The 14,883-nt window shown below is 39.4% G+C and overlaps 1 protein-coding gene across 1 annotated transcript in view; it reads left to right on the top strand.

Moving 5' to 3' along the window:
- LOC117251027 (dihydropyridine-sensitive L-type skeletal muscle calcium channel subunit alpha-1-like) overlaps positions 1-14,883 on the top strand; it is a 590,852-nt gene that overhangs the window by 282,437 nt on the left and 293,532 nt on the right. The window contains exons 26-27 of the mRNA XM_078166193.1: positions 8,676-8,834; positions 9,604-9,714. Of these exons, the coding sequence (XP_078022319.1) occupies positions 8,676-8,834; positions 9,604-9,714 (270 nt within the window). The remainder of the gene's footprint in view (positions 1-8,675; positions 8,835-9,603; positions 9,715-14,883) is intronic.

The raw sequence follows: 14,883 nt of genomic DNA on the forward strand, positions 1-14,883 counted from the left end.
CAGTTGTCATCTGCTAGGTGTGTTTTGGGTCATTATCATGAGCTCGGTTCATTTAGGGAAACATGAATTCCAAGCAGAGCATGATCGCCCCTCTTCTGAAACTGAGCTGCAATGCAATTTTCCAACATGATAATAACCCAAAACGCACCTAGTAGATGACAACTGCCTTGCTGAGGAAGCTGAAGGTGAAGGTGATGGACTGGCCAAGTATGTATCCAGCCCTAAACTCACCTGTGCACCTGTGAGTTGAGGGACAGCACAAAAAACAAGTGCTGGAAACGGCAAGGTAGTAGCCCCTCCAGTAAATAGACATCATCTTCAGCTACTTGTGTATTTTAAATAAATACAAAAAATAGTGCACCAACAAATCTTACAAATCTATTTAGGCTGACACATGTTAGTGTACCATTTGTGGTGCCTGGCCAGTACAGGTGAAATTGATAGTAAAACTCTGATAAATTTAAATTTTACCTTACCTTTTACTGGTGTGTGTGTGTTGAGGACAGCTTGGTTTCTAAAAAAACAACAAAAAACATATCGACAATCACAAATGTGCTTTAATCAATCAATTGCACGATGGGAAGGTGATGATCAAACAAACTATTAATATATTTCATCACATAATGGAACTATTCAGTGCAAGAAAGTTTCAGAGCTCTTCCACTCCTGCCTGTCCACTGTCACTGACAACAGAGAGGAGAGAGAGGCCCTTTTTACACAGAGATCGCGCAATATCAGCGCCACGAACACTCTTCTATATTCTGCCTTTTGTTTTGTTTTGTTTTTAACACATAACCAAACAACACGGGCATAAAGGCGTAACATGCGTGACGCCGCGGGCTTAGACAGGAGGGAGAAGCCTGAACAGACCCGCTGTTCACCAGCACATTTATCTGCGCCGAACAATAAGTCAATCTGCCCCTCTGCTCCTCTTTAATCACACGTAGAGCGGATCTTTATAACATAATAATCTAATTAATTTATACCGTCAAGCTTTTTATAAGCAGGACGTCGCTTTTTCTGCAGCAATGAAGTTAAAAAGACCATCGCCTTGCTTAAACTCCCTAACAAAAAGAAAAAAATGATAAGTTACTCCTTAACGGACGCCAACATGAACATGAACATGAACAGGTGCCGAGCCCGACGACTTCCTCCCTCCTCCTCCCCCTCCCGGCTGAGAGGCTGACAAGTGGGAGAACATACGGGGACAATATGCACCTCTTGTAACTCACTTCATTTTGCGCTAATTAATTGGTTAGTTAATGTTACCGCTTAATGAGTGTGGCGCTAATGAAAGCAGAATGAAGTGAACTGATGCCATTTGTCAGCAAAATTTCCAACCAACGGCTAGCTAGCTTTGCTTATTCCCAATAAGCAAAATGAACAAAACATGAAATATGCATCGAATGAATGAATGAATGAATAAATGAATTTGCATTGCCTACGATAAAGTTGCTAGTTTAAATATAAATATACTTACTTGATGATGGCGCGCGGTTCCAGCTCTGAAGAAGATGTCAGCCAGCTTCTTTGCTCAATTTCAGATTTGCGTGATCACACAATGTCGTCATGACGCCCCCGCGTCATCACATCATACGGCGGCGCATGCGTGTTACATAAAATGACGACGCTAACATAGTATTTGCAGTTAACTGAAAGGATTACTATGAGTTTTTAAGTATATTTTTAAGTTGAAGTTGTTGTAACTCATCTTGCTTTGTTGTAATGGACAATGAGTTCACTCAGCATGATTACACTAGTCCATCTGACTAAAACCCCAAATCCCTCAGCCTGTGTCTGAGGTTCTCGTTGCCTCTCTTAGGTCCCGTACGGGTGGGACCGGAGCTTGCTTGACTCGACTGGCGTGGATCCATGTATGCTGGCCTTTGACCTTAACTGCCATTCTCGTGACCAACAAAACCTGCGTCAGTGGTCCGTAACGTGGTTCTCCTGGGGTCACCTTCAGGCTCCTCACCAGCACGTAGTCCCCCGGCTGGAAAGAATGCGTTGCTTCCTCCGCCGGCACTGGAAGGGCATCAGTCACCTGTGTAGAATACTCAGAAACAAAGTGGTATAAGTGTTTGACATATTCTTGCTGACATTCCTGCAATTGTGTTAAATCAACCACTGGCTTATCATTCATCAAAACTCCCAAAGCAAAGGGACGTTCCATTAATACCTCATGCGGTGATAAACCAGTGGTTTTATTTGGCATTGACCTTATTGACATTAGTACTAATGGCAACGCCTCTAACCAATTCATTTTCTTTGATTGGTATAGCTTTGTCAGTTTATCTTTAATTGTTCTATTTGTCCTTTCCACTTGTGCAGAACTGAGTCAATTCCAACAGGCAAGCCAAATCTTAATAATAATAATATGTTCCAGTAAACACTTAACCACAGTTTGGGCATTTTCTTTCCGAGCTGGAAATGTTTCAGGCCACTTAGAAAACCTATCAACAACAACCAAAAGATAGGAATAACCTTTAAATTTTGGCATATGCGTAAAATCAATCTGTAATTGCTGAAATGGTCCACTAGGTGGGGGCAAATGTTGATGCTTTGGTGTGTTCATGTCCGGATTACACCTAGCACAGACCAAACATCTCTTTACAAACTCTTTGGCCTGTTGTTCCACTCCAGTCGCAAAGAAAAGCTTAGAAATATAATCTGATATTCCCTTGTAATTCACATGCGTCAAACCATGCACATAGTTAATCAATGGATCATATGTTATCTTTGGCAATGCTATTCTTCCATCTCCAAATTTCCACAGTTGATCAGCATCCTGATAACATCCCCTCTTTTTCAATTCCACGATTTAATTTCAACCTCAGATGCTTCATTAATCATTAATTGTAAATGGAGGCCCTAATACTTGTGACGCAATTACAACATTCATCCATGAAGGAAAGTCAGCCTGCAATGCAGCATTTTTGCACATGCATCAGCTAAGTTGTTGCCTCTAGCAACCTTTGAATCCACCTTAGCATGTCCTGCACACTTCACTATTGCAATGTGTGCTGGTAGCATCATAGCTGCTAAGAGCTCCTTAATCAGAGCTGCATGTTGAATTGGCTTCCCAGCAGTTGTCACAAAGCCCCTGTTTTCCCATATTTTACTAAAATCATGTGCTGCTGAAAATGCATATTTTGAGTCCGTATAAATTGTTACTGCTTTATTTTCTGCTAACAAACAGGCTCTGGTCAATGCAATAAATTCAGCTGCTTGCGCTGATTTCACTGGCAGCTTATATGCCTCCAAACAGCGACCCTCTTCATCCACCACTGCATAACCTGATAGAATTGTTCTATCATTTGGGCGCATTGATGACCCATCACAATACAAAACAATGTCATTTCTCTCCAGTGGAGTCTGTTGCAAATCTGCTCTGATACTAGACGTGGAATTAATTAATTCCATGCAATCATGCTCAATCTCCATTTCCACCTCCTGTTTGCCCTGCTACAATGTTTTCAAATATACAGCTGGATTCAAGTGTGCTGCTGTTGAAATGGTGAGATTTTGAGTTCCAGTCAAAATGTGTTCATAATTACTTCTCCTTTGACTGGTCATGTGTTGTGATGTTGAGCAAAATTATGTTAACTGCATGTGAGGTATGAAGAATCATGGGATATCTGAGCACAATCGTCTGTGCTTTCTCAACCATCATCGCAGCTGCTGCCACAGCACGCAAGCAAGATACCATGCCTTTTACAATTAATGGCAGCATTTTACTGTAATAAACTACAGGTCTTGGTTTCTCCCCGTGCATCTGAGCCAGCACAGCAGCAGCCACATTTCCATCCTCTGCCACATATAGGTGAAAGTTCATCTTGTAATTTGGCAAGCCCAAAGCTGGAGCCGAACACAGCATGTACTTCACATGTCTGAAAGCATGCCTCATTTCTTCCGTCCATTGAATAGTCAGGGGTGTATCTTTCAGTGTTGCTGCCCTCAAAATAGCATTATATGCTGCATATTCTGGCAACCATGCTCTGCAATAATTCACCAGTCCAAGGATGGAAAGCAGTTCCTTCTTTGTCTTTGGTCTTTGAATGTCTTTGATCGCCTGGATCCTCTCAGGGGATAAATAACGACAGCCGTCTTTCAGTACATATCCCAAATAATGAACAGAGGTTTGACAAAACTGAAGTTTTGCCAGTGATGCTCTATGGCTACCCACAGCAAGATACGTCAGCAGAGTGAGAGAGTCTCTGATGCAGTCTTCTGATGATGATGCAATAGTAATGTCATCCACATACTGCGCTAACACAGATGAACCAGGTAAAACCAAGTTAAATAAATGTTTCTGCACTGCTGCTGCATAGACAGTGGGACTATCCACAAATCCCATGCTTAATCTTGTGAATCAATATTGGCTACCACAATATGTGAATGCAAACAAATCCTGTGTATTCTCATGTACTGGAATTGAATAATATGCTGAGCATAAATCCACAACAGTGTACCACTTAGAATCAGCTGGTATCGCAACCAAAATTGCATTCACATCAGGCACAACTGGAGCTAGAGGAAACACTGCCTCATTAATTTTCCTCAAATCTTGTGTAAATCTGTATTTCTTTGTTCCGGATTCCAAAATTGGATTTATACAGTAGGAGTATTATTTTGTGACTGACATGGAACAATCACTCCTTGTTCTAGTAAACTTTCAGTCACTGGTCGAATCCCTTCCTCTTTCTCTTTTGAAAGTGGATATTGCTTCACATACACTGGGTATTGAGCATAATTTATTTTTGCCTGATATGGCTCCACGTCTAATAGTCCCACATGATTTGCATGCTGGGCCCACAATTGTGATGGTACAGAGGCTAAAATTGAAGGCTGTTTCACTGAGACCTCTGTGTTGTCTTTTATCTGAATTTGTGGCTTCACATCATTCTGCAATGTTTTGATGAAAAAATGTGAGGAATCCTCATACACCCAAACGATGTAATTTTTATTTCTCTCTTCATCATTTGGTATCATATTAAGAAACTGATAACAAGAATCAAGCATTACATCACTGTCAATCTCATCCTTTGTGATTGCACAAATGAAAGGCTCTATTTCTCCTTCAGCATCCTTCCACAGTAACATGAGTCCATGTGGAGATACAAACAAAATCTGTGGAATTTCTTGCAGTTGTTCACTAGACACAAGCCTATCTGAAAATGGCTTATCAATTGGTTTCATCATCAATATTTTAGAGGCTACAGCAGCATGACAAGCAGCCAACTCTTTAATTCCATCTACTATGAAAAGTTTAGAAACAAAATCAACATTTAACAAAACAGATGTGGCTTTGTGACGCGCTGGAATGCACTTTGACAACAGCTGACACTTTTTGGGAAAGTCTGTGACTAAACCATCAAATCTGATAAAGGTTATGTAAATGCTGAGCCACAGCAAAAGAGGAATGGATTGGAATCATAAAAGAAACATATCGTAACCCTAATTTCTGGGGGAAGATAACTCATTTTGATACAGCAGCTCCTCATCATACACATAAACAGTATGTATGTTTCTGGAGTAAACCAGCCCTCTATAGTGATTACCAAAAATACCAAAAATGGACCTTAGACTTATTTTTTGGACTATTATTTGAAATGCAATGCACAACATGCAACATTAACACATTAACAGCAATTGACTGTTTCAATGTTTGTCTCTGCCTTTTTCCTTCTTGTCTGTATTATATAATACAAATACATAAATAAAAATACACTTCAAAAAAGAAAAGTGCTTGAAATCTACAAAATAATAATAATAAATACACACAATAGGAGTTATAATGTTAATGGGCATCCAGTCAGCTAGTCAGTAGCACCTTGGCTTTAATATTAACACATGCACATGACACAACAGCTAGCTTCTCTCATTCCAATTCAAACAGAGGACAGTGGTACTGACCACCTACGATTAAATACATCAAAAATGAGGACTGGTAATGATAATAATGTGTTGGTATTGAGTGGCAGAAGTTTAGAAATGTGCCACATGTCCTGGTTTCAGCCAGGTACTTACACCACTACTGCATACCACCCACTCTGGAATTCAGCGCATTGCTCTGTGCAGATAGAGCACTCAGAGCCCGAGTCGGGGAAAGGTGGGAGGGATGGGGTAGATCAAACCATTTTGTTACTGTATTTTTGTTGTTAAAATATTACGTTGCAACCAAGTACTGTATGGTTTTGACACTTTTGTAGCTTGTTAAAAAGGGACATACAGTAAAAAATTAAAAAAAATCTCTCAAATTTTAGGGGTGCTGGGATTCAATTTAGGGGTGCTTCAGTACCCCCAAAAATGGGCTAGAAACGCCTATGGACATAGCAGGAGTTAATCATAAATTGTCGATGTATGCAGACAATATAATAATTTACTTGTCTGAGCATGAACAGTCAGTTGAATCATTGATGAATATAATTGGGGAATTTGGAACCATCTCAGGCTATACATTGAATGTTAATAAATCAGAAGTAATGATTATGAGCGGTACAATTAGTGATGAACTAAAACACAAATACACATTTCATTGGGATGTGGAAAGGATAAAAAATATTGGGAATAATATAACAAAGAATGTGGACAACTTGTTGGCAAAGAATTTTGATGAATTAATAAGCCAAATCAAACAGGACCTAAACAGATGGTCCATAATCCCATTTTCCTTATGGGAAAGAGTCAAAATTATACAGATGAACATATTACCAAGATTTCTGTTTCTTTTTAAAGCACTACTCATATATATTGTCTCTAACATCTTCAAACAGTGGGATTCTATTATAAGGAAGTTTATATGGGATGGCAGGAAACCAAGAATAAAAATGAATTTCTTGAAAAAAACAAAATCCAAGGCAACTCTTCTCTGGTGCAAAAGTTAAAAGGCCTTTATTAAATGGCTAGTTCATGATGAACATTAAAATCACCAACATGTTTCGGCCATGCTCACTGGCCTTCATCAGGGCATATGAATAAAAATGAATTATCTTAAACTGCCAAAAGAAATGGGTGGCCTAGACCTTCTAAACCTGTAAGCTTATTATCAAGCAGCACAAGTAAGAAATGTTAAAATGTGGCTGATAGAATGTCCACATATAAAATGGAGAGAGATGGAAGTAAACTGTGGAGATAAACCATTAACTGCTCTCCCTTTTTCCAAATACAAAAAAATCATACGCTGAGAACTTAGACAATAGATGGGTAGTTGCTACACTTAAGGTTTGGAGGGAAGTCATAATTTAAAATTAAATGAAGATGTACTTTTTTTGAAAGAAATGGGGAGTGATCCTGACTTCTCTCCTAATAAAATGGATCAGACATTTAATATATGGGCTTCTAAAGGATTATGTAAATTTGGACAAATGTTTGGGGATAAAGAAATTAAATCCTTTGAACAGTTATCGTTGCAATATGGTTTATCCAAGCCTTATTTATTTCGATTCTTCGCAAGTGAGAAGTTATCTTTTTGATGTTTAAAAAAAGAAATCTATTCAAGAAATAAACCCCTTGATAAAATACATGCTTAAGATATATGATTGTGGTACTGAAAAAAAAACTCTTAACTAAATTAGTTGAACTAATACAAGCTAACCATCAAGATAAACAAATGTCTCTCAATGTTAAAAACAAATGGGAAAATGAAATTCTTTGTAATATCTCACCAGTAGATTGGGAACATGTGTAAAAACATACATGAAACAACTAACTCAAATTACTGGAAAGAATTTGCATGGAAAATTATAAATCGATATTTTAGGACACCCCAAATTCAAAGAAAATATAAAGGTAACTTAACTTCAAGCTGTTGGAGAAAATGCGGGGAGCAAATAGCACACCACAGTCATGTATTTTGGTCATGTAAAGTTATAGGTGGTTTCTGGGAAAATTCTGTTTGAGAATTGTCAAATATTTTTGGCATCTCTTTTAATAAAAATCTATTAGTCCTATTACTTGGAAAACTGCCAGAAAAAATCAGGAAGAATGATGTTCATTTGTTCAATAATAAGAGTAGCATTAATCAAACAAATTACAAAAAATTGGTTAAAAGATGATAATTTAAGTAACTCCAAATGGAAGGATCTTGTAAATGAGATATACGGAATGGAAAAAATAACAATGAGAATTAGAAATCAAGTTTATATTTTTGAAGAAAGATGGGAAAAATGGGTGAGGTATATAACAAACAATATCTCTAATGATTGGTAAAATATATTTTTTTATTATTTTATGACACCTGTAATGAATTCCTCATTGTCTTTGTTTCTGAATATAGGCATATGCATTTGTAAGTACTCAGTCTACATGTGTTAGTTGTTATGGTACCTTGTGCATGTATTGATGAAAATATATCCTCTGACTGAAACCTTATGCAATTAATTGAACTATTTAAAAAAAAAAAAAAAAGTAAGTCCTTTAAATATATATTGGAGGTATCTGTCTATCACTGGGGGAAGGATGTTCACTTGTATGGCACTTTGTTGTAGTTTTTTCTGTTATGATCACTACTTTAAACTAGCAGAGGCAAAATAATTTTATATATCGTTGTTAAATTTAATTTTAATTCTGAAGTGTCTGTTATTGCTTTTGGCCTCAAAAATCCATCATTCTGATTTATCACACACTTGTTTTGTGTAGAGCCTTTACCTCCACCTTCTTTTTTATCTCTCTAGCGCCAGTGTGTGCAGTATGCTCTCAAGGCCCGACCACTGCGATGTTATATTCCCAAAAATCCCTACCAGTATCAGGTGTGGTACATCGTCACCTCCTGCTACTTTGAGTATCTGATGTTCCTCCTTATTATGCTCAACACCATGTGTCTGGGAATGCAGGTATGAATACAACACACAGCACAAGCATAAAGCAGACTGTTTATCTTTCTGTGTCTTTGTCTGTCTGTCATATCTCTAATGCATTATAAGCACATTCATAGGACATTATAATGTATGCATTATAATATATTGTGCATTTATAAGGCTTTATGCAACTCCTAATAAATGTTCATCATTATGCATGACAACTTATACCAAGACTCATAAAGTATTACAAGTGGTGGACATAATGTATTATAAGTTAGGCATTCATAATGCAATATACCTTCATACTAAAGTAACAACGCTGTTTAAAAGAAGAATCTGAGTCCTATGTGACTCAGCACATTATAACTACCGTATCTTTAGCCAGGTGTAAAGACACATAGAGAACTGCTCTAATGTATGATAACAGACTACACATTCTGAGTTTTTGAAATGTAATAATGTCTTAAAAACATTGATAATATGTTTTATGCACAGTTATGAGGACTGCTTCACTATTGCTCTGTATAGTGGCAAGAAAAGAAAGTAACTGTCCAGTCGGAGTTGAGTATGTACATTCTATGCTTAGCTAAATACTCCAATAAGCTTCAGGCTGGTCAGAAGCAACAAAGAACATGCCACTTGAGGTCAAGTGTGTGAACAGGGCAACAGGAAAGCTGAGTCAGTCATGTGGTCCTGAACCTTTTACCAAATGATTTTACCAAATGTGTGAAAAGTACATACAAGTTCAATCACTCTGTCTTGATATTGATGCTGCTGTCATCTGTACCTCTTTAACCCCCAGCACTGTAACCAGTCAGACCATGTTACTCACCTGTCTGACATGCTGAATGTGATTTTCACTGTACTCTTCACTGTGGAGATGATCCTTAAACTCATGGCCTTCAAAGCCAAGGTGGGTCAAACTTCATCAAATTATTAAATTTTTTGAGATTCACAAGGACTGACTGTGATTCAGTGATAATATATATACCAATAAGGTTCAACTTTGTTAGAGAGAAGCCTGCTGTGATCCACTAAACACAAATCTACAGTGCAGTATCAGCAAATACATATGTACACACACACACACACACACACACACACACACACACACACACACACACAGGAATCACTCAGGCCACACATTTATACTTTTTAGTACATGTAGAATTCAATTCAATTTTTTTGTTGCGTGGAATCACAAATACGATTTCAGTAAAATGAATAGTTGAAAGTTCCTTCAATATTTAGTAGAGGTAGTAAATGTCTATGTTTACAAGGCAGGATCTTCATTTAGGATCCTTGCGGCTTGAGGGCAGAAGCTCTCAGTGCTGCCTGGTGTAACCAGTACCTTCTTCCTGACCTCAGCAGAGTAAAAGGGCAGTTATGTGGGTGGCTGGGATCTTTGATGATTCTTATATTTGCAGCTTCTGATATGCAGCAGTGCCTACGTTGAGTTTAGCTGAACAAATCAGTCTTTGCTGGACCTTGTGTTCTTGTTCGGTGCTGTTCCGTGCCAGGTAGTGATGTTCCCCATCAAGATGCTCTCACTGGTGCAGGAAAAGAAATTCCTCAGTTTTTCAGTCAATCAATCGATCAATTTTATTTATAAAGCCCAATATCACAAATCACAATTTGCCTTAGAGGGCTTTACAGTATAGGACATCCCTCTGACCCTCACAGCAGATAAGGAAACTCCCCCCAAAAAACCTTTAACGGGGAAAAAAATGAAGGCAGACCCACATTTTCTTTAGGTGTCTCTGATTAAACAGTCTCTGCCTTGCCTTTTTAACCATTGAGTCAGTATGTAGCGCCCAGGTCAGGCTCTCAGTGATGTAGACACCGTGGTATTTGAAGCTATTCTTCCTCTCCCCCGAGGACCCACTGAGAGGAAAACAGTTCCTCGGCTGCTTCTTCTTTTGTTTCTTTCTAAACTTCACTATCATCTCCTTAGTTATGCTGACATTTAGGCATAGGTTATTGTCTTGTATTTGTTGTGAATGTGCACTGTAGAAATTTGTGCACTTAGATAGTCTTATATCATCTTATTATCGTGCACAACTTAAATATGATTCAGTGTAGAAAGGTTTCTTTTTTCAGACGATGAGTTTTTTAGGAGATGTAGTTTACCTTGACATGTTTCAACTGTCACTGCAGTCTTCTTCAGAAGCGTCATCTGACGTGCGTCATGACGTGTCTTTATTAGCTGGTAGTATCCCGGAGGTGTGACCAGCCTGGCAAATCGGATTGCCAGGCTGATCACGCCCCCCGCCGCCCGTGTCCTACAAAGAACACCGGGCGGCGGGGGGCGTGACCTCCGGGATACTACCAGCTAATAAAGACACGTCAGATGATGCTTCTGAAGAAGACTGCAGTGACAGTCGAAACATGTCAAGGTAAACTACAACTCCTAAAAAACTCATTGTCTGAAAAAAGAAACCTTTCTACACTGAATCTAATTTGGGTAGACAAAATAAACCTATTTACACAACTTAAATATGAAATTTAAGTAAAAATGAGTTCTAAGACACAAAAACACACAAAAAAAAAACCACCAACAAGTTTACTTACAGTTACATTCATGTTTATTACTATTACTACAGCCACATATACCAAACACTACAGTTACAGCATTTTACAAACAATACACAAGAGGGAAAAAGGAGACTGGACCACAATATTTCAGTTTCAGTTTCAGTTTATTTAGAGTGTAAAATCACCATGGTAGAAACATGGTCTCAATACACTTCACAGAATCAATTACAATAAAAACAATCAAGGGAAAGAGTAGACAGCCAAATAAGCAAAAACACACAAAAAGACAAAGGAAAAACAGACAAGGATATAACAATTAGAAAACTCAAACTTCTCCAAAACATTGGGTAAAAGGTGTGTTTTAAGAAGTGTTTTCAAAATTGCAATGGAAGTGCATTCTTTAATATGTAGCGGGAGGCGATTCCATAAGTAAGGTGCACGGTAAGAGAAGGCCCTGCAACCAATTGTTTTTTTATTTACAGAGGGAATGACCAGAAGGTGAGAGTTCAAAGAGCGCAGGGGACGAGGCGGAATATAGAGTGTGAGTAATTCGGATAGGTAGGATGGGGCCAGACCATGTAATGCCTTGTAAGTTAAAAGAAGGATCTTAAAATCAGCTCTGGCCTGGACAGGCAACCAGTGCAGAGATGCTAAGACAGGAGTTATATGACTGTATTTACTGGTTCAGGTCAAAATTCTAGCGGCAGTGTTCTGCACAAGTTGAAGACTATGAGTAGCAGATGCAGGGAGGCCAGAGAAAAAAACATCACAATAGTCTAATCTAGAAGACACAAGAGCATGGAGGACGATTTCAGCATTGCGACGCCCCCACCTGTCATCTGCAGAAGTTCTCTGACGACTCTGCCATTGTCAGCCTCATCACAGATGGGGACGACAGGGAGTACAGAGAACTGAACCAGGACTTTGTGGACTGGTGCCTGAGGAACCACCTTCAGATCAACGCAGGTAAAATCAAAGAGCTGATGGTGGATTCCCACAGGCGCAGACTCCTCCCCCCAACACCGGTGAACATCCAGGGAAAGGACATTGAGATGGTGACATCTTATAAGTACCTGGGTGTTCATCTTAACAATAAACTGGACTGGACTAATCACATAACAGCACTATACAGGAAAGGCCAAAGCAGACTCTACCTGCTGAGGCGGCTCAGGTCTTTTGGAGTGCAGGAGGCGCTCCTGAAGACCTTCTTTGACACTATGGTGGCATCAGCCATCTTTTACGGAGTGGTCTGCTGGGGCAGCAGTGTCTCGGCTGCAGATAGGAAGGGACTGGACAAGCTGATCAAGAAGGCCAGCTCTGTCGTGGGATGCTCTCTGGACTCTGTGCAGGTGGTGGGAGAAAGGAGGATGACAGCCAAGCTGTCATTTCTGAGGACTAATGACTCCCATCCTCTGCAGGAAGAGATAAAAGCTCTGGAGAGCTCCTTCAGCGATAGACTGATTCACCCAAAGTGTGTGAAGGAACGCTATTGCAGGTCCTTCCTGCCTGCTGCTGTCAGACTACATAACCAGCACTGCTCACAGTAAACTGCACCATGGACACTTTTTTGACACTATGAACACTTTATGGACACCACAGGTTTTCTGCTGTTTTGCACATACAATCACTTGCACTAGATGTGCTCCCTTTATCCACTGCTCATTTTCATTCACTGCTGCTCATTATTATCCACTTCTCATTGTTATTATTATTATTGTTATTGTTATTGATCGCAGTTTCTTGTATTTTTGTACTTATTTTGCATGCCTAGTTTTTTAAGTTTTAAGTTTTTAAGTTTAAATTTTTGAAATCTTTAATCTGACTCTTTCCCCTTGACTGTTGTAACACTGGAATTCCTCAATTATGGCATCAGTAAAGGTGTATCTTATCTTATCTTATCTTATCTTATCAAAACAGGGCGGATTTTAGCAATGTTATGGAGATGAAAAAAGGTTGATTTGGTGATCTCCCTGATATGAGGCTGAAAAGACAAAGTATGGTCAAAGGCGACTCCTAAGTTTCTTATGCACGAACTCTCCGTGATCATACATCCATCAACATTACAACAAAACTTTAGAGACAACTGATTGTAATTAGAGGGCTTGATCACCACTAGGTCAGTCTTGGCAGCGTTTAACATGAGAAGGTTCTGACTCATCCAGAGTTTAATTTTACATACACATGCCTCTAGATTACGGGTCTGAGACGGGTCATCAGGCTGTAGTGGCATGTACAGCTGGATGTCATCCGCATAGCATTGATATTTGATGCCACATTCTGAAATGATCCTTCCTAGAGGAAGCAAATAAATACAAAACAAAAGAGGGCCAAGGACAGAACCCTGGGGCACACCAGAGCTAACACTGGAGCATTCAGAGAAAGAATTATTGAAGTTAACACATTGGGTTCTGTCGGATAAATAAGAGTGGAACGATGAAAGTGCCGACCCATGGACTCCTACGCAGTGCTCTAGCCTATGTAAGAGGATAGTGTGATCTACGGTGTCAAATGCCGCACTTAAATCAAGCATTAAAAGTATGGAAGCAGACCCAGTATCTGCTGTGATCAGCAGATCATTAACAACTCTGGTCAGGGCAGTTTCGGTGGAATGACAGGATCGGAAGCCAGATTGGAATTTATCAAAAAGATTACTGGTGGCAAAACGAGTAGTCAGCTGATTGGCAACAATTCTCTCAAGTATTTTAGATGAAAAAGGAAGAGTGGAGACAGGTCGATAGTTGGCAAGAACCAGTGGGTCAGAGTTGGGTTTTTTGAGGAGCGGTTTAATGATTTATATGCTAATGGGACAGACCCCTCGGACAGAGACATGTTGAAGATGGTGCATGTAGGACCATTTAAGATGTGAAAGAGTTCCTTAAAGAGGGCAGATGGGATAGGGTCTGATGTGCTCGTAGTGGGCTTAGAGGCTGCTACCAGTGAGGCTAAGGCCTCAGAGGGGATTGGTTCAAACTGTGAAAGAGAGCTGGTGAACTGAGTCTCAGGACGTAGATTAACTGTGTTGCTAGAGGGGTGCTGATTAATAATCTCATTTCTGATTAAAGAGATTTTATCAGTGAAAAACTTAAGAAAATCATCAGCAGTAAAAGACGAGCTTAAAACATGGGATCACTGGGTCAGCTTAGCCACAGTATTAAACAGGATCTGTTGATTATTCTTATTCATCTCAATCAACTTGGAAAAATAAGCCGCCCTAGCAGTAGAAAGTGCACGTTTGTAACATTTAAAACCGTGGGACCAGGCAAGGCGAGAGGATTCGGATTTGGTAACATGCCACCTGTGTTCAAGTCTGTGACAAGTCCACTTTAGCAAGCGAGTGTGATCTGAGAACCAGGGCACAGATTTAATTTGCATGCCTTTACTGGTTTTAAGAGGGGCGAAAGACTCAAGTGTTTCTAGCATTGCACTATTTATGTTATCAGTGAGGCAGTTGAGAGGCACGCTCATGGAGGAAGCTGATTCAAGTTTATCGTGTTTTGGTGAGACCAACAAATGCACCTCAGTGGCCTACATCGACAGGCAGAGTGAA

Source organism: Epinephelus lanceolatus, chromosome 1 (genome assembly GCF_041903045.1).
Source record: "Epinephelus lanceolatus isolate andai-2023 chromosome 1, ASM4190304v1, whole genome shotgun sequence".
NCBI lineage: Eukaryota > Metazoa > Chordata > Actinopteri > Perciformes > Serranidae > Epinephelus > Epinephelus lanceolatus.